The sequence below is a fragment of the Vipera berus genome (genome assembly GCF_964194415.1).
Source record: "Vipera berus genome assembly, chromosome: 2".
In the NCBI taxonomy this organism is placed as follows: domain Eukaryota; kingdom Metazoa; phylum Chordata; class Lepidosauria; order Squamata; family Viperidae; genus Vipera; species Vipera berus.
In genome coordinates, this window is record NC_138203.1 from 277,046,224 (window position 1) to 277,069,663 (window position 23,440).

General features: G+C 45.6%; 2 protein-coding genes across 6 annotated transcripts; both read right to left on the bottom strand.

Moving 5' to 3' along the window:
- Positions 1–10,344: 10,344 nt before the first annotated feature.
- Positions 10,345–17,613, bottom strand: LOC308662485 (uncharacterized protein). Of its 3 annotated transcripts, none has more exons than XM_081318348.1 (6): positions 17,482–17,613; positions 13,789–14,335; positions 13,408–13,525; positions 13,223–13,305; positions 12,448–12,574; positions 10,345–11,673 (listed from the first exon to the last, which is right to left on the bottom strand). In XM_081318348.1, exons 2-6 carry the CDS (start codon positions 14,278–14,280, stop codon positions 10,625–10,627), a joined length of 1,869 nt encoding a protein of 622 aa, XP_081174474.1. In that variant the 5' UTR covers positions 14,281–14,335; positions 17,482–17,613; the 3' UTR covers positions 10,345–10,624. The 3 variants fall into 3 exon arrangements, with proteins under 3 accessions (XP_081174474.1, XP_081174475.1, XP_081174476.1); XM_081318349.1 differs by lacking the exon at positions 17,482–17,613 and adding an exon at positions 15,813–15,954; XM_081318350.1 differs by lacking the exon at positions 17,482–17,613 and having other exon boundaries at positions 13,789–14,890.
- On the bottom strand, positions 17,490–23,440 carry LOC308662484 (zinc finger protein 202-like). 3 transcript variants are annotated; one of them, XM_081318347.1, is made up of 5 exons: positions 22,951–23,440; positions 22,603–22,687; positions 22,418–22,500; positions 21,643–21,769; positions 17,490–17,656 (listed from the first exon to the last, which is right to left on the bottom strand). In XM_081318347.1, the coding sequence occupies exons 1-5, from the start codon at positions 23,371–23,373 to the stop codon at positions 17,610–17,612; spliced, it is 765 nt and encodes a 254-aa protein (XP_081174473.1). In that variant the 5' UTR covers positions 23,374–23,440; the 3' UTR covers positions 17,490–17,609. The 3 variants fall into 3 exon arrangements, with proteins under 3 accessions (XP_081174473.1, XP_081174471.1, XP_081174472.1); XM_081318345.1 differs by lacking the exon at positions 17,490–17,656 and adding an exon at positions 19,165–20,869; XM_081318346.1 differs by lacking the exons at positions 17,490–17,656; positions 22,418–22,500; positions 22,603–22,687; positions 22,951–23,440 and adding exons at positions 19,165–20,869; positions 21,904–22,171.

Consider the following 23,440-nt stretch of genomic DNA (forward strand, 5'->3'; position numbering starts at 1 on the left):
AGGGAGACCCCTGGTGGACTCTCTGCGCTATGCCAGGGGATCCTGCAAGGGCGCCGAAGGGGGCCAGGGATGATGGGCGTGGGATTGGGTCTGTCTAACGTCTTGCCTTTCTGAATATGATTGCAGGTTTAGACTTTTCTCTTGTTAATTTCTGGGAACTATGTGTGATTTGTGAACGCTGAGGAAAACTTCGTTTGATGCTCAAAAGTCATTTTCCTCGAGCAGCCTCAGAAATTTTGCAAAACCCTTAGTTGCTCAGCATGCACCTCAGGAGATCTCCTCCTCTTCCCGTGTTTAAGGTGATTCAGGGAGGCCATGGAGGGGAAACCCTCCCTCTTCCCTCATGTTCAGAATTCTGGGAGCTGAAACTCAAGTCAGGCTTTATTCTCCACTTGCTTGGGATGACCAGCCTCTCCTTATTCATTTCCTCTCCAATAAAATAGAAAATGGAATGGGGCTCTTGCTAGTCTTAGGGGTGAAGCCTTTTCCTGCCCTTTCTTTGAGCGAGGAGTGGCTCTGATGCTGAGAGAAAGATGCGTTTCTGCCTGGTTTTGAGCCTTTTGCTTGTGAGGCAAATATGATAACCACTAGACCACAAAAATGATAGGTGTTGTGTATGCCACCATAACACCAGGTGGCATCGGTCAGGGGCCTGATTGGTCAACCTGTCCGGCGGAAAATATAGGACACCGGGTTGGGTGTCACCTGGCCGGCGGGAACACGGAGCAACCGGGTTGGCTGACTGCAGGGGGCATCAGTAATATATAAGGGGCACCAGGGGTGGGGGCAAGCCAGTTCCAGCATGTAATCAATAAAGGCATTACGTATTATGCTGTCTCCTCATTGTCTCCATGCGGTCGCCCACGCTATAACAATAGGCATGGGCAGGGGTAAGCAACCTTGGCTCTTTTCAGACTCGTGGACTTCAACTCCCAGAATTCCTGAACCACCATGGCTCAGCTTGGAAACTCTGCCTTTCCCCTCACCATGGCTGGCTCAAGAATTCTGGGAGTTGAAGTCCACAAGTCAGAGAAGAGCCAAGGTTGCCTACCCCTGGGCATGGGCAACTATAAATCAGCATGGCCCTATCGCTTGCCGGCCGCCTCAGGCTGGTGATTACAGAATTGTAAGAGTTAATGAGATGTTGTTCCTTATGCTTGGTGCCCTTCCAGAGCTCAGTTGGTAGAGTGAAGAACGGGGGAAACACAATTTCAGACACTTTCAGATTGTTGGTTCAGTTCTGGCTTTTGAGAGATTTTCTTTGACCAATTGTTGCCACTGCAACATTTGGTGGGGAGGGGCAAAATATAATGTGTTATTTAACCCAATAAGATGAAACTCTGCTAGGATATATAAATGATCTAAAATAGTGGCCACCCACAGTGGAAGGGGGCCATCCTGAGCTATCACAAAGGTGACCTGGATAAGCAAGATAGCCCAGGACTGGTCCCTGGTGTTTTCCTTTGAAAAAGCCACATCCTCACATTTACATCCTCACACCTACATCCTCCTGAACAGCTAAACCATTGGGAAGGTGCTAAGTTAGAGGGTTGGGTTAGCCATCTTTCAAAATGTTGCTTCTGCTACGTTTTCTCCCAAAACTGCATTGTGAGAAAGTCTGTATTTAGAATGTGCATACAAGTCATGTAAGTCTGTAAATGGAAAAAAAATCCCTGAAGGGACACCTTTCTTACACAGATTTTTGAAACCTTCCAACAGTTGGAAATTTGACACGGTATATAGTGGATCCCAGATAGCAATCATTTTTTGATGATTGATTACATTTGCGGTTTTGAGGGGAAGTCAAAACCCATCCCACACAAGCTGCCAGGAGAGGCATGATGCAGGACCCATCAGCCTGACTATTCTGGTTGGTGAGGTCCAGGAGAAGACCCTCCTCTGTTGTTGTTCCTGCCCTCTGAATCATCTTGCCCACCCCCACCCCCATTTGACATGCACCCCAACCCTCCTGACCTTTTGTTAAGGGCCTAAAGATCTGGCTCTGCCGGTTAGCTTGAGGCCCCAATGGGGGAGCATCACAGTGGAGGTGACTGATCGATCCCATCTCTATCCCACCTTCCCAATATGTATCTATAATTACTTTTATGATGGTAAGCCTCCAAGAGTTACCCTGTGATAAGATGGGCAGCCAATAATTTTTATAAATAAATCAGTCAGTCAGTCAGTGTGACGTCCAGAAGATGACTGACACTGTGGCATCAACCTTCACAAACACATCCACTTCCTGGGACACCCACTGGAGAAGTTGATGGGAAATTAATTGACCCAGAGAATTCCCAGTAGGGTGTACAGCTCCATGTGTCAGATCCCATCTTGGGACAAAATGCAGCAAAGTGCTTGCTTCAAAGAAGACCAGCAGGTGATGCCCAGAGAAAGAGCAGAAGAAGGAAAAGATTCTATGGAGAGTTAACACATCTGGCCATAATGCAAAGTGGATGCAAAGATTTGCCCCCTGGCAGCATCCTGATTATTATTTTTTTCAAATCCAAATTAATCTGTAAAAGGAATTAAACCACTCTTGACAGGACAACTAGAGATCACTATGGGAGAATATTAGTGTCATTAGTACCGAGATCTAGCATGGAGCCTCAACAAAAATAACAATGGATTACATAATAAAAGCACTGCAATCAAAAATTGCATGTGCCAGAAGACAGGATTCAGAACCCTGGATAGCTCCCAATGCGGGCTGCTCCTGCTTGGATTAATCCTCTCTAAGAAAAACACAATTCCAGTGCTGCTCTGTGGCCAATAAAATCCTCAAGAAAGGTGATGGCCGTTCGCCCCCATTTTTCATTCCAGAGGGTAAAACTCATTCAGATATTTAAATCCTACTGAGAAAAATCCTTGACAGTATGGGAATCGAAGCCCTCAGATGAAGAACCCAATGCAATAACAGTCCACCACCTTCACCTTGGTATCATCTCATCAAGGAGGCCGTCCCTGGGTGGGTTCGAACCACCATCCTTCTGGTTAACAGCCAGATGCGCTAACCCCTTGCGCCCCAGACTTGGCACAGGGCTTGGCATCAGCCTCCCTCAGTCCAGAGATTCAGGCCACCGAAGCTTGTGTTTGGTTTCTGTAGTGTGGCTCCTTTCCCCCCCCTGCTAAAAACAAAAACTGGGATGAGAATTCAGACGGGTGACACTGCCTGCACATCCCAGAAGGGTAAAAGTTGAAAAAAAGGCATGCGCCAGGCAGGATTCAAACCCAAGTTACAGGATTGGAGACCATGTACGATGTCGCTATACAACTGGCACAGATGCTAAGATTCGGTCTCAAGAGATGTAAAATTTATGTTGGAGGTTTCTCTTTTCCCATCTAATAGCAAGAGAAAAACTCCTCTGAAACCCAATATTCAACCAGCAGCCTGAGAATGGAATGTCAAATTGTAAAAAGATTAAACAAAAGAAGAAATGTTATCCCAAAGAGGCTTTTTTGCAAGGTAACTGGACTTTATTGTTTTTCTTTGAAGACATTTTGCTTCTCATACAAGAAGCTTTTTTTCCCAATTTTATTTGTGTATGAAGCAAACATTAAGTCAATAGCGGTTTACATCACCTTGTGAGGAGGAAATAAGGTTGTCCCGTTACATATAAGAAAGCAACCACAAAGAAAGGAAAAATTATTGCATATAACAAGTAATAAAGTTCAATTAACAGCTCTTTTTGACATCCAATTGTACCACTGACTCCAAGACAAATAGTAATCTGTGTCTCCTTGTCCCCTTAACATCATAGTAAGCCGATCTGATTCCGCACAGTTCATTATTTTCTGAATTACTATTTGGTCGGGTGGGCTAACATCCATCTTCCAATATTGGGCCCACGCCAATCTTGCAGCAGTGGTTATATGTAACAACAAGTACCATGCAGTTCTGTTTATATTTTGTGGTCTTATCCCCAATAAAAATACCTCAGGACACAATTGTATATGGTATCCCAACATCTCACTTAGCCATTTCTGAATATTCTTCCAGAAATTCATAGCCTCTCGACAGGTCCACCATTGGTGGAAATATGTGCCTTCTTTGACACCACATTTTCAACAAGTTGGGGATGTTCCCAGAAACATTTTGGCGAGCCTGGCCAGCGGTAAATGCCAACGATATGCCATTTTATATATATTTTCTTTATATGCTATTGACCGTGTTAACTTAATGTTCTTAACCCAAATTTCGCTCCACCTCTCAGTATCTATTGAGCAACCTAAGTCTCTCACCCAGGCATGGACCAAGGCCTTCGCGCCCTCCTCAGCTACTTCCACAGCCATAAAAAATTTATAACACTTAGATAAAATCTTATCATCCACTCCCAACAAAATCCTATCCAGAGTATGGAGCTCTCGACAAATTACAGGCCTCTGCCTGTCCTTCGTGTATTTACTACTAATTTGCAAATAGGTCCACCAATCTAAATTTAACTCCTGTTCCTGAAGCGATGACTTTGCTTTTAAGTTCCCATTTGAATCTGATATCTCTTTGTAAGTCAACTTTTTCTCAAAATTGTATAGAGTCGGAAAAATCACTGCTTACAGGGGTGAGGTCCAAGGTGGCACTTTATTATAGTATATTTTCCTAATTGTGGCTCAGATCTCAATCAAAACTCCACGTAAGTAATGCTTAGTAAAATATTCTGGGGGTCTACCTCTTTCCCACCATAGGTGGGCGTGCCACCCCTGCTGGATTACCAACAAACGTTTACGTGCCACTATGACCAATTCACAAACCCATACCAGGATCGCCGAATTATAATAGTATTGCCAATTTGGAACCCCAAATCCACCTTGTTCTTTCGGTTTCTGCATCATTTTTAATCTAATTCGGGGTTTCTTGCCCTGCCAAATAAATCTACTGCTACTCCTATCTAAATTCCTAAAAAAAGTTTTATCTAATCTAACCGGGGCCGTCTGAAAAAGGAATACCAATCTAGGCAAGACCTGGGTTTTAATCAAAGCTATCCGACCCATTAGCAAAAGTTGACCCATTTCTCTAAGTCTTTCTCCAATTGTTCGACCAATTTTAAATGATTATCCGCCTTTATTGAAGAACATCTATCGGACAGCCATATACCCAAATATTTAATTTTACGAACTATCTGGAAGCCCAAAGTATTTTGTAGTTCTAATCTCTGTATTCCTGTCATATTTTTAACTATAATATTCATTTTTTCTTTATTTATTCATAATCCAGCTACTTCACCAAATTTCTGTATCCTATCAATAAGTCGGCAGCCAGAAGTTAGTGGCTCTTCTAAGACAAAAGCTAGGTCACGGGTCAGCAACCTGCGGCTCCGGAGCCGCATGCGGCTCTTTGAGCCGTCTCCTGCGGCTCCCAGCCACCCGGTGCACGCGCACCTCTTTGAACGGGCAGTGGTGCGCGCGCACCTCTCCAAATGGAGAGTGGCACCGCCCGTTTGGAGAGGTGCGCGCGCACCTCCCCGAATGGGCGAAGGTGCGCACGCACCTCCCCAAACCTTTGGAGAGGTGCGCGCGTACCTCCGTGCGAATGGGCAGAGGTGCCGCTCTTTGAGGAAGCTGTCGCGGCCCGTCTCCGAAGCTGCCGCTTTCGGCAGCTTTGCAGACGGGCCGCGGCAGCTTCCTCAAAGAGCAGCGCCCCTGCCCATTCTGAGAGGTGCGCGCGCACCTCTCCGAACGACCGGAGGTGTGCGCGCACCTCCCCAAACCTTTGGAGAGGTGCGCGCGTACCTCCGCGCGAACGGGCAGGGGCGCTGCTCTTTGAGGAAGCTGTAGCGGCCTGTCTGCAAAGCTGCTGAAAGCGGCAGCTTTGCAGACGGGCCGTCGCCGTCGGGCAACCGGGAACCGGTTCCATCTCACTTTTTAAAAAAATGGCAACCGCATGCATCCGCGCATGCGCAAAAAATTGTTTTGTGCATGCGCAAAACTTTTTTTGCGCATGCGCGTGCATGGACACACGCACGCGGCTCCCACTTTTTTTAATTTGTGATGGAACCGGTTCCCAGTGGCTCTTTTCCTTTTTTAGGTTGCCGACCCCTGAGCTAGGTCGTCTGCAAACACCTGAACTTTGTATTCTGAATTCTCCTGTTTTCTCTATTTTGGCTGTTCCCCGGTTTGTAGTCCAAATCCCTGTCAATTACTGCGTTAAAATCGCCTAATACAGATACATGGTCATATTGTAGATCAATAAACTTTTGATACACCATTTGATAGAAATCAGATTGTCCATTATTTGGGGCATATATTCCCACCAAGAGGACCTGTAATCGACCTATGCGTACCTCCAACATTAAAATTCTTCCCTCATCATCCTTATAGATTAGTTTTGGTTCCAAGTGATTCCTAACATAAAAAATCACGCCTCTCTGCTTCTCATCCGCTAGCGCCACAAATAGCTCACCAAGTTCTGGACAATGCAGAACAGATTCATGTTGTTTTTTGATGTGAACTTCCTGGAGACATATTCCATATGCAATTTCAATAAGTTCTTAAAAACCCGCATCCTCTTCACCTGCAACTGTTAAATAATAGCCTGGACAAGTCACTGAAAGGGCAATTAAATGTCCCTAATCAACACTGATACTCACTTTTCAGTTCCAACCTCCTACTTAGCCAAAACCACAACAGGATTTGGGATCCCCTTTTTCTGATTTGCACTAGAAAGGCAAATTATACATGCTACCTAACAAGGTCTAGTATTTATTTGGATTATTGCCCAAATCCACCTTGCATGTGATTTTAGATGACTACTGGTAGTCCTCGATTTACAGCAGTTCATTTAGTGACTATTCAAAGTTACAACAGCACAAAAGCAAGTAACATGTGACTGTTTTTCACACTTAAGACCGTTGCAGTAGCCCCCATGGTCAAGTGGTCAAAATTCACGTGTTTGGCAGTGTCCCCTGGGTCTTGTCAACACTTTTCGTAACCTTACAATAAGCAAAGCCAATGGGATAGCCCGATTCAATTAACAACTGGGTTGACTAACTTACCAACTGCAATGATTCATTTAACAAATGTGGCAAGAAGTCATAAAATGGGCAAAACTCATTTAACAGCTGTCTTGTTTAGCAATAGAACGTTTGGGATCAATTGCAGTCATAAGCCGAGGACTACCTGTATTTCTATTGAAGCTCTTCCCACATTTCCTGTATTGACATGGCTTCGCCTATATGTGGATCTTTCTATGACAAGTAAGAGTGTAATTTCTCGCAAAGCTCTTTCCACACGCCATGCATTCATTCATATGGGTTCTTCCCCATATGGATTCTTTTATGGGAAGAAAGGTTACAATTTTTCTTAAAGCCCTTTCCACATTCCACACATTGATATGGCTTCTCTCTTGTGTGCATCCTCTTGTGCGAATTAAGATTACTGCTACAAGAAAAGGTCTTTCCACACTCCATGCACTGATATGGCTTCTTGCGTGTGTGGATCTTTTTATGAGAGGTGAGATCACAATTCCACCTAAAGCCCTTTCCACATTCCACACATTTATATGGCATGTCTCCTATGTGGATCCTCTTGTGGGAATTAAGATTATTGCTAATATGAAAGCTCTTTCCACATTCCATGCACTGGTATGGCTTCTCTCCTGTGTGAATCATGTTGTGGGTATTAAGATTACTGCTACGATGAAAGGTCTTTCCACACTCCATGCACTGACATGGCTTCTCTCCTGTGTGGAGCCTCATGTGGAAAGTAAAATTACTGCCATAACTAAAGGTCTATCCACACTCCATGCATTTATAAGGCCGTTCTCCTGTGTGATTCCTTTCATGAGTTCTAAGACAGTAATTATCACGGAAGGTCTTTTCACATTCCCTGCAGGCATATCGTTTCTCTTTTGAATGTGTCTTTTTATGGAACATAAGATTAGCAGATTTATTAAAGCTCTTTCCAGACTCCATGCATTTAATTTGTGATGGCTTTGTTTCATTACTCTTTGGTTGCACTTGATCTGTAAAGCTATCTTTCCTCTCTCTCAGATGGATCGCTTGGCATTCCTCCTTGCAATTCTTATTCTCTTGCCCATTAAAGCCTTGAAAAAGAAAAATGAAAACTGTAGTAAGACTAGGGGAATGACCAAATGTTTTTTTTTAAATTTAGCAAAATATATTTAGGCGGCCGTCCGCAGCTCCGGAGGCAGTTCATTCCAGAGGATCGGTGCGCCACAGAGAAGGCTCTCCCCCTGGGGTTCACCAGGCGGCATTGCCTAGCCGACGGCACCCTGAGGAGGCTGACTCTGTGGGAGAGAACCGGGCGATAGGAGGTTGATAATGGCAGCAGGTGGTCTCGCAGGTACCCCGGGCCTGAGCCATGTAGGGCTTTAAAGGTGATTATCAGCACCTTGAATCGCACCTGGAGGGTAACCGGAAGTCAATGCAGCTTGCGCAGGAGTGGTGTAACATGGGAGTATCGAGATACTCCCATAAGCACCCGTGCGGCCGCATTTTGCACCAGTTGAAGCCTCTGGGTGCACTTCAAGGGCAGCCCTATGTAAACAGCATTGCAGTAATCCAGGTGAGAAGTGACAAGGGCATGAGTAACCCTGCATAGGGCATCTCGGTCCAAAAAGGGACGCAACTGGCGCACTAGGCGAACCTGTGCAAAGGCCCCCCTGGTCACGGCCATCAGATAATCTTCCAAATTAAGCCGTGAATCCAGGAGGACACCCAAGTTGCGGGCCCTTTCTGAGGGGGGCAGAACCTCCCCCCCATCAAAAGAGATGGAACTTGTTGAACCATATGAGATGCCGGTATCCACAGCCAGTCGGTCTTGGAGGGGTTCAGCCTGAGCCTGTTCCTTCCCATCCGGACCCGCACCGCCTCCAGGCACCGGGACATCACGTCAAGGGAATCACAGGGTTGGCTAAGGGTGGAGATGAACAACTGGGTATCATCCGCATATTGGTGATACCTCACCCCAAAGCCACGGATGATCTCACCCAGCGGCTTCATATAGATGTTGAACAGGAGGGGGGAGAGAACCAACCCCTGAGGCACCCCACAAGTGAGGGGCCTCGGCGTAGATCTCTGTCCCCCTGCCAATACAAACTGCGAGCGGCCCAAGAGGTAGGAGGAGAACCGCCGTAAAACAGTGCCTCCCACTCCCACTCCTCGAGCTGTCGCAGCAGGATACCATGGTTGATGGTATCAAAAGCCACTGAGAGGTCAAGTAGGACCAGAACAGAGGAACAGCCCGTCCCGGGCCCGCCAGAGTTCATCCACCAGTGTGACCAATGCCGTTTCCGTGCTGTAGCCGGGTCTGAAACCGGACTGGTACAGGTCCAGATAGTCCGCTTCATCCAGGAATTGAGGGAGTTGATACACCACAACACTCTCGACAACCTTCGCTACAAAGCAAAGGTTGGAGACAGGACAGTAGTTATTCAACAAGGCCGGGTCCAGAGCAGGCGTCTTGAGGAGGGGCCTCACCACCGCCTCTTTTAAGGCAGAGGGGAAGACACCCTCCATCAAAGAAGCATTGACAACTGCCTGGAGCCACATTATAATAATGTGGAGATCTGTAATAATATGTATTTGTTTGAAATGGAAATATTGTTAACTCGGATACCACGCTGCTTCTTAAAGATATTATTGTAAATATTGGAAAACTAATAAAATATTATAAAAAAAACCCATCTGAACATCAACTGGAACAAAGGGACCAGACCCGTCAGCAATTTCTTCTACATCCCCCCCCAACTTTTGCTAATTGTTCCTCTAAAATTTGCCTTATGGGGGTATACAATGGCTGTGAAGAAGCAGAAGAATTAACCTCTACATGAGGAGCTGAAAGTTCAATTAAAGGTAACTTCGGAGGAAAAAAAATTATTTGATCATAATTAGGTGGAGGTTTTGTGGTCAATTGTTGTCCTGCCAAAGCATCAGAGCCAAATTTTTCCACTGCTTGACGGCATTGAAACCATAGATGTAATATCTGAACTGGAGCCCGGGGTGCAAAATGTAAAATATGCCCTATCTTTAGCCAGTCCTGTAAACGGAGTGTCCCGTGCTCCGGATACCAAGGACAATGTTTCCCTATCTCTCCTACGAGCTTCTTTATCTCTGCCACAGGTGCTTTAAGCCCTGACTTTTGTAGCAGGAAAGTTAGTTCCTCTACATGCTGTTGCTGCTGAGATAGATTGCAACCCATACTTACCTCTGAGGGGTCCCGTAGGAGGAAGGTACCTTTGGGGTCTATTCCAGACGAAGGTAAATATGTTGAAAGTTGCTCCCCTGGAGGGAGGTCCTATTCCAAATCTCTTTTTGTTTGTTTTTAAAGATTTATGGTCCCTGTTCAGGGCGCCAAATGTGGGATTCAGAGACCAGTCAACGCAGGGTGTCCCAAATATGTCTGTCTGCCTACGCAGAGTTTATTGTATTTATACAGTTTAACAAACAGGAAATAACGCACAGCAAAAGCGTTGTTTATTGGTGTACACCCCAGTCAATCTTAGAGAACATCCGAAACATCCAAGCCAGGGCAGAGTCTCTTTTATCTAGCTGGTTCTTTGCAGTCCTTGGCAAGGCTAATTGGAATGACCTCATAGTCATGTGGATAACAAGATACTGAGGCAGGCAATTTTCTGCGCATGGTCGTTTCATATCCTTGACCTCCATCTCTACAGCTTCTCTCCTGTGTGGATGCCCTTGTGGGAATTAAGATGACTGCTACAAGTAAACGCCTTTCGACACTCCATGCACTGATATGGCTTCTCGCAGGTGTGGATCTTTTTATGAGAGGTGAGATCACAATTCCACCTAAAGCCCTTTCCACATTCCACACATTTATATGGCATCTCTCCTATGTGGATCCTCTTGTGGGAACTAAGATTACTGCTACGACGAAAGGTCTTTCCACACTCCATGCATTGATATGGCTTCTCTCCTGTGTGGATCCTCTTGTGGGAACTAAGACGACTGCTACAAGTAAAGGCCTTTCCACATTCCACACATTGATATGGCTTCTCTCCTGTGTGGATCATGTTGTGGGTATTAAGATTACTGCTACAATGAAAGGTCTTTCCACACTCCTTGCACTGATATGGCTTCTCTCCTGTGTGGATCCTCTTGTGGGAACTAAGATTACTGCTAGAAGTAAAGGCCTTTCCACACTCCATGCATTGATATGGCTTCTCTCCAGTGTGGATTCTCTTGTGGTTATTAAGAGTACTTCTACAAGTAAAGCTCTTTCCACATTCCACACATTGATATGGCTTCTCTCCTGTGTGGATCCTCTTGTGGGAACTAAGATTACTGCTACGATGAAAGGTCTTTCCACACTCCATGCACTGATATGGCTTCTCTCCTGTGTGGTGCCTCATGTGGAAAGTAAAATTACTGTCATAACGAAAGGTCTTTCCACACTCCATGCATTTATAAGGCCGTTCTCCTGTGTGATTCCTTTCATGAGTTCTAAGACAGTAATTATCACGGAAGATCTTTCCACATTCCTTGCAGGCATATCGTTTCTGTCTTGAACGTGTCTTTTTAAGGGAAATAAGATTAGCAGATTTATTAAAGCTCTTTCCAGACTCCATGCATTTAATTTGTGATGGCTTTGTTTCATTACTCTTTGGTTGTACTTGATCTGTAAAGCTGTCTTTTCTCTCTCTCAGATGGATCGCTTGGCATTCCTCCTTGCAATTCTTATTCTCTTGCCCATTAAAGCCTTGAAAAAGAAAAATGAAAACTGTAGCAAGACTAGGGGAATGACCAATTTTTTTTTTAATTTAGGAAAATATATTTAGGCAGTTCTGCTGGCAGACATGAAGATTCTAAGCCATGCTGTTACCAAACACGTATTCCTAAGTGGGATCCCCCCAATTCTCATATATCAAAACTGGATGACCTCAGAATGAAAGTAAGCAAAACCTTGTCCTAAACTTTGACCAACCGTGTGTTCAATGACCTGGGACAATTCCAAGGGGCCACAAACTCCCCCAAGTGCTACTGGACACTGTTATAATGCTGGGACAGCAATATACCCACCAGCTCCCCAACTTCAGTGAAAAACCTCATCTCCACTTCTCTTTCAGACAGAATCTTTGAAAGTCAATAAAATTTCTGGATGGCAAAAGCTCCCCCACCCTCAACTTGGAATGATGCTAAACTCAGAACACAAGTGGGCACATCTCAGTCAGTTTGGTCCAATGGTTAAGGCACCAGTCTAGAAACTGGGTGACTGGGAGTTCTAGTTCTGCCTTAAGCGCAAATGCTGGCTGGGTAACTTTGGGCCAGTCTCTCGGCTCAACCCATGACACAGCATTATTGTTTGGGGGAAAATAGGAAGGAGGAGGAGGAGTACTGGGTGTGTCTACTACCCTGAGCAAAAAGTAACAAAGGCGGTATATATATAAAAAGTGATATTTTCCTATCACAAATAACATCTAAGCCCCCCAGACATTCCTTCTCTACATTTCTGAGCACAGGTGGGGGTTCTTACCCGGAGAAACCAGATTCCTGGAATTCTCCAGCATGACTTCCCCATGGAGTGCTTTTTGGTCAGGATCCAGCTGAGACCACTCCTCTTCGGAGAAATACACGGCCACGTCCTCCAAAGACACAACATCCTGGACAAGGAAACAAGTTTCCCAATTAGCAGATAATCCCAAGAATAATGTGACAGTTTTCTTTCACCAATTAAGCAGAGAGATCCTATGAACAAAACAGGCATCTTTCTGCAGAATTCAGAATGAGATCTCACAGCTTTTGGCTGATGGCACAACTGAAGCACATTGGATCAAGTTGGAAGTATTTGGAATGCCTTTCAGTGTAGCCAACTAAAACAGTTTTTTTGGTCACTTGGTAGTTGGGTATTAAACCCACTACTTCTCACTGGCTTCAATTCTTCCTAGAGTGGGCAGAAGAAAATACAGGGGAAATCCATCTGCTTTTTGTCCATAGACTGCTTCATCAACCGAGGGGACAAACTCTTCCCTCCCACTCCACACCTTCGTGGGAGTGTTGGGAGAGCTTGTAATGGTATGTGAGAATGACCCTGGGAGATAGCAAAGAAGCAGGAGGGCAGAGAAAATTTATCAGAAGGGACAGTTAAGTTAAGCCAAGTGTGAATTTTCAATGATATGATCTAAAATTTGTCTTGCTTAGGAAGAGCAACATTATACATTAGAAACAGCAATATTACACATTGAATATTATACAGAATAAAATTAAACCCATCCAAGGTTCATGGACCTTTCCGATATTTCTCTTCCTACCTGAGGCAGAGGTTCAGCCACTCTTTCAGCTCCACCACAAAGAGAAGGTGGTTCTAAAAACACTAAGGACATCTTTCTATTATCTGTGAGATAGAAAACAGTGGAAGCAGGGATTTCATTCAAGATGAACAAAACAATCACCTGGATGTCCAAATCTCATATCACATGAAAAGAACTTTGGTTACCTAGTGTGGTGTCTTGACTTTCACCTTTCTGGAAGCTCTTCCTGAATAACAGCTCCTGGGAGGATTTGGATGAATCTTTCCACCCCTGGGGATACTCAGTGATAGCTTGCAAGGATTTCTGGACAAGACGTGACACGAGAAAGAAGGGAAGAGTACAGAGACAGAAATGAATTATCAGGATTGAACACGCAACCTAGCAGACCCCAATGTCCATAGATTAAGCTCAAAAGTGAGAGAGGAAGAATTGCCCCAAATGCATCCTCTGGAAGAAGAATAGAACAATGGGTCTTAGGAGTTCATAATCCCAGAAAATTCTACCAGAGACACATTGACAAATTCAGAGAGATTCTCCTTGGTACTGACATAATTACATTCTCACACCTGCAACTCTTCTTGAATTTTTTCTTCCTTCTGACTCAGCAAGAAGCCTTCGGCCAGGGCCACTGCCTGGGAACTGGTTTCCGCTCCACACTCCCGCACCCATTTCTCCATCTCTGGGGGAAGGACAGCCAGGAACTGCTCCAGGAGCACCAGGTCCAGCATCTGGGCCTTTGTGTGTCGTTCTGGCTGCAGCCACTGACAGCAAAGGCGGTGAAGCTGACTGCAAACATCTCGGGGACCCCTCCCCTCCTGGAACTGCACTTTTCTGAAGTGACAGCATTGGACCTCTGAACTGTTGGCTTCTTCTTCTTGGCTCTTCTGCCCAGGAATTGCCCCATTCTTCCCACAGCTCCAAGGCAGAGCAGCTGCAGGGCCTTTTCCAACTCCTGAATCTGCTGGGCTTTGTCCCTCCATGTAATCCATCACCAAAATGGCCTGATCTCCCCAGCTCTTTCTAATCACAAGGGGTCTGTCCAAATCTCCTAATGCCATTCAGGCCTCTTCCCTCACAAGATACTTCAGTCTCCAGCGGAACCAGCTTACCTATCTGAAAAGCAAAACACAGGGGTTTGCAACAAGGTGACAAATTTGAATACTGTTAGACACAAAAATAGTCACAAATTGAAATTCACTCTGTTTGTGTTACAAATAGAAAAGAAGTTTATTAGACTTCACAACAAAGTCTAAAAAGTAACAGTTTGCAAAGTGTGGTGGATTCAGGAAGGCAAACAATGTAGCCAAACACTGAACCACACCCCAAATTCCAAAATCCCATATTATACATCCTATCGGGACACCCCATTCCCTCCCCCATGGCCCCATTGGCTTAGGCTTTTGAGGTTACAATCTATCAGAAGCGCCTAAACAGAATACATTATCTCTGCCCCTGTTTGCTTACATTATACTAATAAGATCCCTCCCCTACTATCCTGTTTCTAGGGAAGAGATGTCTCCCATGTTCTACACCTGGGGGGGGAGGGGTGGTACCAGGCACCAGAAGGTACTTAAAAACAATTCCTAGATGGTGACTCACACTGGGCCCCATGATAACTCCTGTTCTCCCCCTCCCTCCATCTGAGGCTTGTATTTTCCCCCATATTCTCAAAGCATCTACTCAAGCAATTGATTATAAAATGATTATTATAAAATATAAAATAGGATTACATGATAATACTAAAAGCATATATATTTTTATTTTTAAATTTCCTCACTGCTTCCAGTTATTTTCCACAATACTGAGCATCTTTCTCCATAAATAAATCAACAAAAGAAATTCTTATGAAGCCACCAATGTGTGGGAAGACGGGGTGGGTGGGTGGGAGGGGAATCTTACTAGACAGACTCATTTATGTTTGGGGAAAGTTCTTAGCACACTTCTCTTCTTGCTCAACTTCTATCAAGGAATTAAAATACCAAATAAATACATTTAAAATATGTTTTGGGTTTCTGTTTCTGGAAACAGATTATTTATATCAAATCGTTTCTATTGCTGCCTAGAAAGAACTACCCTTTGCACAATCCAAATTATAAACGTCTCCAGGCAGAAGAAAATTCACGTGAGTGCCTATCTAAATCGATTTAGCAAGGAGGTTAATCAACATTTGAATTTCTAGTAAAACCTAAGGCAGCAGAACCCCATTAACCTCGTGGCCCAAACTCCTGGGTCAGGGGAAGGCAACCTCGGCTCTTTTATGGCTCATAGCTGGCTCAGGAATTCTGGGAGTTGAAGTCCATGAGTCCTAAAAGAGCCGAGGTTCCCTTCCCCTGTCCTGGGTGAACTCCAGAAGCCAGAATTAACAAACCACCATCCAATGCACCGCCGCCGGCAGAGCCACCAACGGATAGTGAGGCAAGGAGGGAAACGAGGAAACCGAGTTCCAGTCCTTACACACCTCGCACTCAACTCTTGACACGTGGAACTGTAGCCTTGCGTACAACCCAACAAGAGGAACTCAATGAAGCTTTGCATACTCCACGCACGCCTCCAGCATCAGAGGAAAGCCCCCTCCTCCCCCTCCACTCACTCTGAGTCACGTCTGGATCGCCCCCCGTGCGGGGATTCCTCACGGCCTCTTGGCCCGCTGGCTCAGCCTAAGGGCCGCAGCGAAGGGGAGCAGAATCGGACACGGCAGAAAAAGCAGAGGCGCTCCCAGCCTTTCCGGCACCTAAAAAATCTGCCTTCTGATGGCGGAAGAGCCAGGCGCATGCTCAGTTCCCTCCGGAAGGCGACTGCCCATCCCTTCCAACCGCTGCCGAGGGAGACCCCTGGTGGACGCTCTGCGCTATGCCAGGGGATCCTGCAAGGGCGCCGAAGGGGGCCGGGGATGATGGGCGTGGGATTGGGTCTCTCTAAGTCTTGCCTTTCTAAATATCATGGTGTCATCTATACAGATTGCAGTTTTAGAGCTTCGTCTTCTTAATTTCTGGGAACTGCGTGTGATTTGTGAACACTGAGGAAATCTTTGTTGAAGCTCAAAAGTCACTTTCCTCAAGAGCAGCCTCAGTAATTAGCAAAATCCTTAGTTGCTCTGCATGCACCTCAGGAGATCCCCTCCTCCTCCCATGTTTAAGGGTATTCAGGCAGGCCATGAATGGGAAACCCTCCTTTTCCCTCATGTTCAGAATTCTGGGAGCTGAAACTCGAGTGAGGCTTTATTCTCCACTCGCTTGGGATGACCAGCTTCTCCTCATTCATTCCCTCTCCAATAAAATAGAAATTGGAATGGGTTTCTTGCTTCTCTTAGGGATGAAGCCTTTTCCTGCCCTTTCTTTGAGCGAGGAGTGGCTCTGATGCTGAGAAAAAGATGCGTTTCTGCCTGGTTTCGAGCCTTTTGCCTTTGAGGCAAATGTGAAAATCACTAGACCACAAAAACGATAGGCATTTTAAGGGTAAACAACCTTGGCTCTTTTATGACTTGTGGAATGCCTTTCCCCTCAGCATGGCTGGCTCAGGAATTCTGGGAGTTGAAGCCCACGAGTCATAAAAGAGCCAAGGTTGCCCACCCCTGGGCATGGGCAACTATAAATCAGCATGGCCTTAGCTTGCTGGGCACCTCAGTCTGGTGATGACAGCATCGTGTTAATGAGATGTTGTTCCTTATTCTTGGTGCCCTTCCAGAGCTCAGCTGGTAGAGTGAAGGATGGGGGAAGCACAATTTCAAACACTCTCAGACTGTTGGTTCAGTCCTGGCTGTTAAGAGGTTTTCTTTGACCAAATATCCCCACTACAACGTTTGGGGGAGAGGGGCAAAATATAATGTGTTATGTAACCCAATAAGATGAAAGTCTGCTAGGATATATAAATGATCTAAAATAGTGGCCACCCACAGTGGAATGGGGCCATCTTGAGCTATCACAAAGGTGAGCTGGATAAGCAAGATAGCGCAGGACTGGTCCCTGATGTTTTCCTTTGAAAAAGCCACATCCTCACATTTACATCCTCCTGAACAGCTAAACCATTGGGAAGGTCCTAAGTTTTCTCCCAAAACTGCATTGTGAGAAAGTCTGTATTTAGGATTAGATTTATTAAATTTATATGCCGCCCTTCTCCCTAAGGACTCACGGCGGCTCACAACAAAAATGTAAGAAACATGAAATACAAAATTTTTAAAAAGAATTAAACAGTAAATATAATAGATACATGACAATTTAACTCAGTAAAAGCCAAATTTAAAAAACATATTCAGTCCAGACCTGCTTGTTGGAATAACCAAGTCTTCAGGTCACGGCGGAAGGACCGAAGGTCAGGGGCCGTCCGCAGCTCCGGAGGCAGTTCATTCCAGAGGATTGGTGCGCCACAGAGAAGGCTCTCCCCCTGGGGTTCACCAGGCGGCATTGCCTGGCCGACGGCACCCTGAGGAGGCTGACTCTGTGGGAGAGAACCGGGCGATAAGAGGTTGATAATGGCAGCACGTGGTCTCGCAGGTACCCCGGGCCTGAGCCATGTAGGGCTTTAAAGGTGATTATCAGCACCTTGAATCGCACCTGGAGGGTAACCGGAAGCCAATGCAGCTTGCGCAGGAGTGGTGTAACATGTGAGTATCGAGATACTCCCATAAGCACCCGTGCGGCCGCATTTTGCACCAGTTGAAGCCTCTGGGTGCACTTCAAGGGCAGCCCCATGTAAACAGCATTGCAGTAATCCAGGCGAGAAGTGACGAGGGCATGAGTAACCCTGCATAGGGCATCTCGGTCCAAAAAGGGGTGCAACTGGCGCACTAGGCGAACCTGTGCAAAGGCCCCCCCTGGTCACGGCCATTAGATAATCTTCCAAATTAAGCCGTGAATCCAGGAGGACACCCAAGTTGCGGGCCCTTTCTGAGGGGGGCAGAACCTCCCCCCCCATCAAAAGAGATGGAACTTGTTGAACCATATGAGATGCCAGTATCCACAGCCAGTCGGTCTTGGAGGGGTTCAGCCTGAGCCTGTTTCTTACCATCCAGACCCGCACCGCCTCCAGGCACCGGGACATCACGTCAAGGGAATCACTGGGTTGGCTAGGGGTGGAGATGAACAACTGGGTATCATCCGCATATTGGTGATACCTCACCCCACAGCCACGGATGATCTCACCCAGCGGCTTCATATAGATGTTGAACAGGAGGGGGGAGAGAACCAACCCCTGAGGCACCCCACAAGTGAGGGGCCTCGGCGTAGATCTCTGTCCCCCTGCCAATACAAACTGCGAGCGGCCCAAGAGGTAGGAGGAGAACCGCCGTAAAACAGTGCCTCCCACTCCCACTCCTCGAGCTGTCGCAGCAGGATACCATGGTTGATGGTATCAAAAGCCACTGAGAGGTCAAGTAGGACCAGAACAGAGGAACAGCCCGTCCCGGGCCCGCCAGAGTTCATCCACCAGTGTGACCAATGCCGTTTCCGTGCTGTAGCCGGGTCTGAAACCGGACTGGTACAGGTCCAGATAGTCCGCTTCATCCAGGAATTGAGGGAGTTGATACACCACAACACTCTCGACAACCTTCGCTACAAAGCAAAGGTTGGAGACAGGACAGTAGTTATTCAACAAGGCCGGGTCCAGAGCAGGCTTCTTGAGGAGGGGCCTCACCAAATGTGGGATTCAGAGACCAGTCAACGCAGGGTGTCCCAAATATGTCTGTCTGCCTACGCAGAGTTTATTGTATTTATACAGTTTAACAAGCAGGAAATAACGCACAGCAAAAGCGTTGTTTATTGGTGTACACCCCAGTCAATCTTAGAGAACATCCGAAACATCCAAGCCAGGGCAGAGTCTCTTTTATCTAGCTGGTTCTTTGCAGTCCTTGGCAAGGCTAATTGGAATGACCTCATAGTCATGTGGATAACTAGATACTGAGGCAGGCAATTTTCTGCGCATGGTCGTTTCATATCCTTGACCTCCATCTCTACAGCTTCTCTCCTGTGTGGATGCCCTTGTGGGAATTAAGATGACTGCTACAAGTAAAGGCCTTTCCACACTCCATGCACTGATATGGCTTCTCGCGTGTGTGGATCTTTTTATGAGAGGTGAGATCACAATTCCACCTAAAGCCCTTTCCACATTCCACACATTTATATGGCATCTCTCCTATGTGGATCCTCTTGTGGGAACTAAGATTACTGCTAAAATGAAAGGTCTTTCCACACTCCATGCATTGATATGGCTTCTCTCCTGTGTGGATCCTCTTGTGGGAACTAAGATTACTGCTAGAAGTAAAGGCCTTTCCACACTCCATGCATTGATATAGCTTCTCTCCTGTGTGGATCCTCTTGTGGGAACTAAGATGACTGCTAGAAGTAAAGGCCTTTCCACACTCCATGCACTGATATGGCTTCTTGCGTGTGTGGATCTTTTTATGAGAGGTGAGATCACAATTCCACCTAAAGCCCTTTCCACATTCCACACATTGATATGGCTTCTCTCCTGTGTGGATCCTCTTGTGGGAACTAAGATTACTGCTACAATGAAAGGTCTTTCCACACTCCATGCATTGATATGGCTTATCTCCTGTGTGGATTCTCTTGTGGTTATTAAGAGTACTTCTACAAGTAAAGCTCTTTCCACATTCCACACATTGATATGGCTTCTCTCCTGTGTGGATTCTCTTGTGGTTATTAAGAGTACTTCTACAAGTAAAGCTCTTTCCACATTCCACACATTGATATGGCTTCTCTCCTGTGTGGATCATGTTGTGGGCATTAAGATTACTGCTACTATGAAAGGTCTTTCCACACTTCTCTCCTGTGTGGATCCTCTTGTGGGAACTAAGATTACTGCTAAAATGAAAGGTCTTTCCACACTCCATGCATTGATATGGCTTCTCTCCTGTGTGGATCCTCTTGTGGGAACTAAGATTACTGCTACAATGAAAGGTCTTTCCACACTCCATGCATTGATATGGCTTATCTCCTGTGTGGATTCTCTTGTGGTTATTAAGAGTACTTCTACAAGTAAAGCCCTTTCCACATTCCACACATTGATATGGCTTCTCTCCTGTGTGGATCCTCTTGTGGGAACTAAGATTACTGCTACAATGAAAGGTCTTTCCACACTCCATGCATTGATATGGCTTATCTCCTGTGTGGATTCTCTTGTGGTTATTAAGAGTACTTCTACAAGTAAAGCTCTTTCCACATTCCACACATTGATATGGCTTCTCTCCTGTGTGGATCATGTTGTGGGCATTAAGATTACTGCTACTATGAAAGGTCTTTCCACACTCCATGCATTGGTATGGCTTCTCTCCTGTGTGGATCCTCTTGTGGTTATTAAGAATACCACTACAAGTAAAGGTCTTTCCACACTCCATGCATTTATAAGGCCGTTCTCTTGTGTGATTCCTTTCATGAGTTCTAAGACAGTAATTATCACGGAAGATCTTTCCACATTCCTTGCAGGCATATCGTTTCTCTTTTGAACGTGTCTTTTTAAGGGAAATAAGATTAGCAGATTTATTAAAGCTCTTTCCAGACTCCATGCATTTAATTTGTGATGGCTTTGTTTCATTACTCTTTGGTTGCACTTGATCTGTAAAGTTCTCTTTTCTCTCTCTCAGATGGATCGCTTGGCATTCCTCCTTGCAATTCTTATTCTCTTGCCCATTAAAGCCTTGAAAAAGAAAAATGAAAACTGTAGCAAGACTAGGGGAATGACCAATTTTTTTTAATTTAGGAAAATATATTTAGGCAGTTCTGCTGGCAGACATGAAGATTCTAAGCCATGCTGTTACCAAAGACGTATTCCTAAGTGGGATCCCCCCAATTCTCATATATCAAAACTGGATGACCTCCGAATGAAAGTAAGCAAAACCTTGTCCTAAACTTTGACCAACCGTGTGTTCAATGACCTGGGACAATTCCAAGAGGCCACAAACTCCCCCAAGTGCTATTGACACTGTTATAATGCTGGGACAGCAATATACCCACCAGCTCCCCAACTTCAGTGAAAAACCTCATCTCCACTTCTCTTTCAGACAGAATCTTTGAAAGTCAATAAAATATCTGGATGGCAAAAGCTCCCCCACCCTCAACTTGGAATGATGCCAAACTCAGAAGACAAGTGGGCACATCTCAGTCAGTTTGGTCCAATGGTTAAGGCACCAGTCTAGAAACTGGGTGACTGGGAGTTCTAGTTCTGCCTTAAGCGCAAATGCTGGCTGGGTAACTTTGGGCCAGTCTCTCTCGGCTCAACCCATGACACAGCATTATTGTTTGGGGAAAAATAGGAAGGAGGAGGAGAAGTACTGGGTGTGTCTACTACCCTGAGCAAAAAGTAACAAAGGCGGTATATATATAAAAAGTGATATTTTCCTATCACAAATAACATCTAAGCCCCCCAGACATTCCTTCTCTACATTTCTGAGCACAGATGGGGGTTCTTACCCAGAGAAACCAGATTCCTGGAATTCTCCAGCATGACTTCCCCATGGAGTGCTTTTTGGTCAGGATCCAGCTGAGACCACTCCTCTTCGGAGAAATACACGGCCACGTCCTCCAAAGACACAACATCCTGGACAAGGAAACAAGTTTCCCAATTAGCAGATAATCCCAAGAATAATGTGACAGTTTTCTTTCACCAATTAAGCAGAGAGATCCTATGAACAAAACAGGCATCTTTCTGCAGAATTCAGAATGAGATCTCACAGCTTTTGGCTGACGGCACAACTGAAGCACATTGGATCAAGTTGGAAGTATTTGGAATGCCTTTCAGTGTAGCCAACTAAAACAGGTTTTTTGGTCACTTGGTAGTTGGGTATTAAACCCACTGCTTCTCACTGGCTTCAATTCTTCCTAGAGTGGGCAGAAGAAAATACAGGGGAAATCCATCTGCTTTTTGTCCATAGACTGCTTCATCAACCGAGGGAACAAACTCTTCCCTCCCACTCCACACGTTCGTGGGAGTGTTGGGAGAGCTTGTAATGGTATGTGAGAATGACCCTGGGAGATAGCAAAGAAGCAGGAGGGCAGAAAAAATTTATCAGAAGGGACAGTTAAGTTAAGCCAAGTGTGAATTTTCAATGATATGATCTACAATTTGTCTTGCTTAGGAAGAGCAACATTATACATTAGAAACAGCAATATTACACAGTGAATATTATACAGAATAAAATGAAACCCATCCAAGGTTCATGGACCTTTCCGATATTTCTCCTCCTACCTGAGGCAGAGGTTCAGCCACTCTTTCAGCTCCACCACAAAGAGAAGGTGGTTCTAAAAACACTAAGGACATCTTTCTATTATCTGTGAGATAGAAAACAGCGGAAGCAGGGATTTCATTCAAGATGAACAAAACAATCACCTGGATGTCCAAATCTCACATCACATGAAAAGAACTTCGGTTACCTAGTGTGGTGTCTTGACTTTCACCTTTCTGGAAGCTCTCCCTGAATAACAGCTCCTGGGAGGATTTGGATGAATCTTTCCACTTCTGGACAAGACGTGACACGAGAAAGAAGGGAAGAGTACAGAGACACAAATGAATTATCAGGATTGAACACGCAACCTAGCAGACCCCAATGTCCATAGATTAAGCTGAAAAGTGAGAGAGGAAGAATTGCCCCAAATGTATCCTCTGGAAGAAGAATAGAACAATGGGTCTTAGGAGATCATAATCCCAGAAAATTCTACCAGAGACACATTGACAAATTCAGAGAGATTCTCCTTGGAACTGACATAATTACATTCTCACACCTGCAACTCTTCTTGAATTTTTTCTTCTTTCTGACTCAGCAAGAAGCCTTCGGCCAGGGCCACTGCCTGGGAACTGGTTTCCACTCCACACTCCCGCACCCATTTCTCCATCTCTGGGGGAAGGACAGCCAGGAACTGCTCCAGGAGCACCAGGTCCAGCATCTGGGCCTTTGTGTGTCGTTCTGGCTGCAGCCACTGACAGCAAAGGCGGTGAAGCTGACTGCAAACATCTCGGGGACCCCTCCCCTCCTGGAACTGCACTTTTCTGAAGTGACAGCATTGGACCTCTGAACTGTTGGCTTCTTCTTCTTGGCTCTTCTGCCCAGGAATTGCCCCATTCTTCCCAGAGCTCCAAGGCAGAGCAGCTGGAGGGCCTTTTCCAACTCCTGAATCTGCTGGGCTTTGTCCCTCCATGTAATCCATCACCAAAATGGCCTGATCTCCCCAGGTCTTCCTAATCACAAGGGGTCTGTCCAAATCTCCAAATGCC

Bases quoted from the DNA above. Each gene is read 5' to 3' on its own strand.
- LOC308662485 (XM_081318348.1), bottom strand. From the start codon at position 14,280: ATGGCATTAGGAGATTTGGACAGACCCCTTGTGATTAGAAAGAGCTGG. The intron at 12,575-13,222 runs GTAGGAAGAGAA...TTCCTTGTCCAG, and splicing joins TGGCTGAACCTCTGCCTCAG to GATGTTGTGTCTTTGGAGGA. The intron at 11,674-12,447 runs GTAAGAACCCCC...TTCTTTTTCAAG, and splicing joins CAGGAATCTGGTTTCTCCGG to GCTTTAATGGGCAAGAGAAT.
- LOC308662484 (XM_081318345.1), bottom strand. From the start codon at position 23,373: ATGGATTACATGGAGGGACAAAGCCCAGCAGATTCAGGAGTTGGAAAA. The intron at 22,501-22,602 runs GTAACCGAAGTT...TCTATCTCACAG, and splicing joins AAGTCAAGACACCACACTAG to ATAATAGAAAGATGTCCTTA. The intron at 21,770-22,417 runs GTAGGAGGAGAA...TTCCTTGTCCAG, and splicing joins TGGCTGAACCTCTGCCTCAG to GATGTTGTGTCTTTGGAGGA.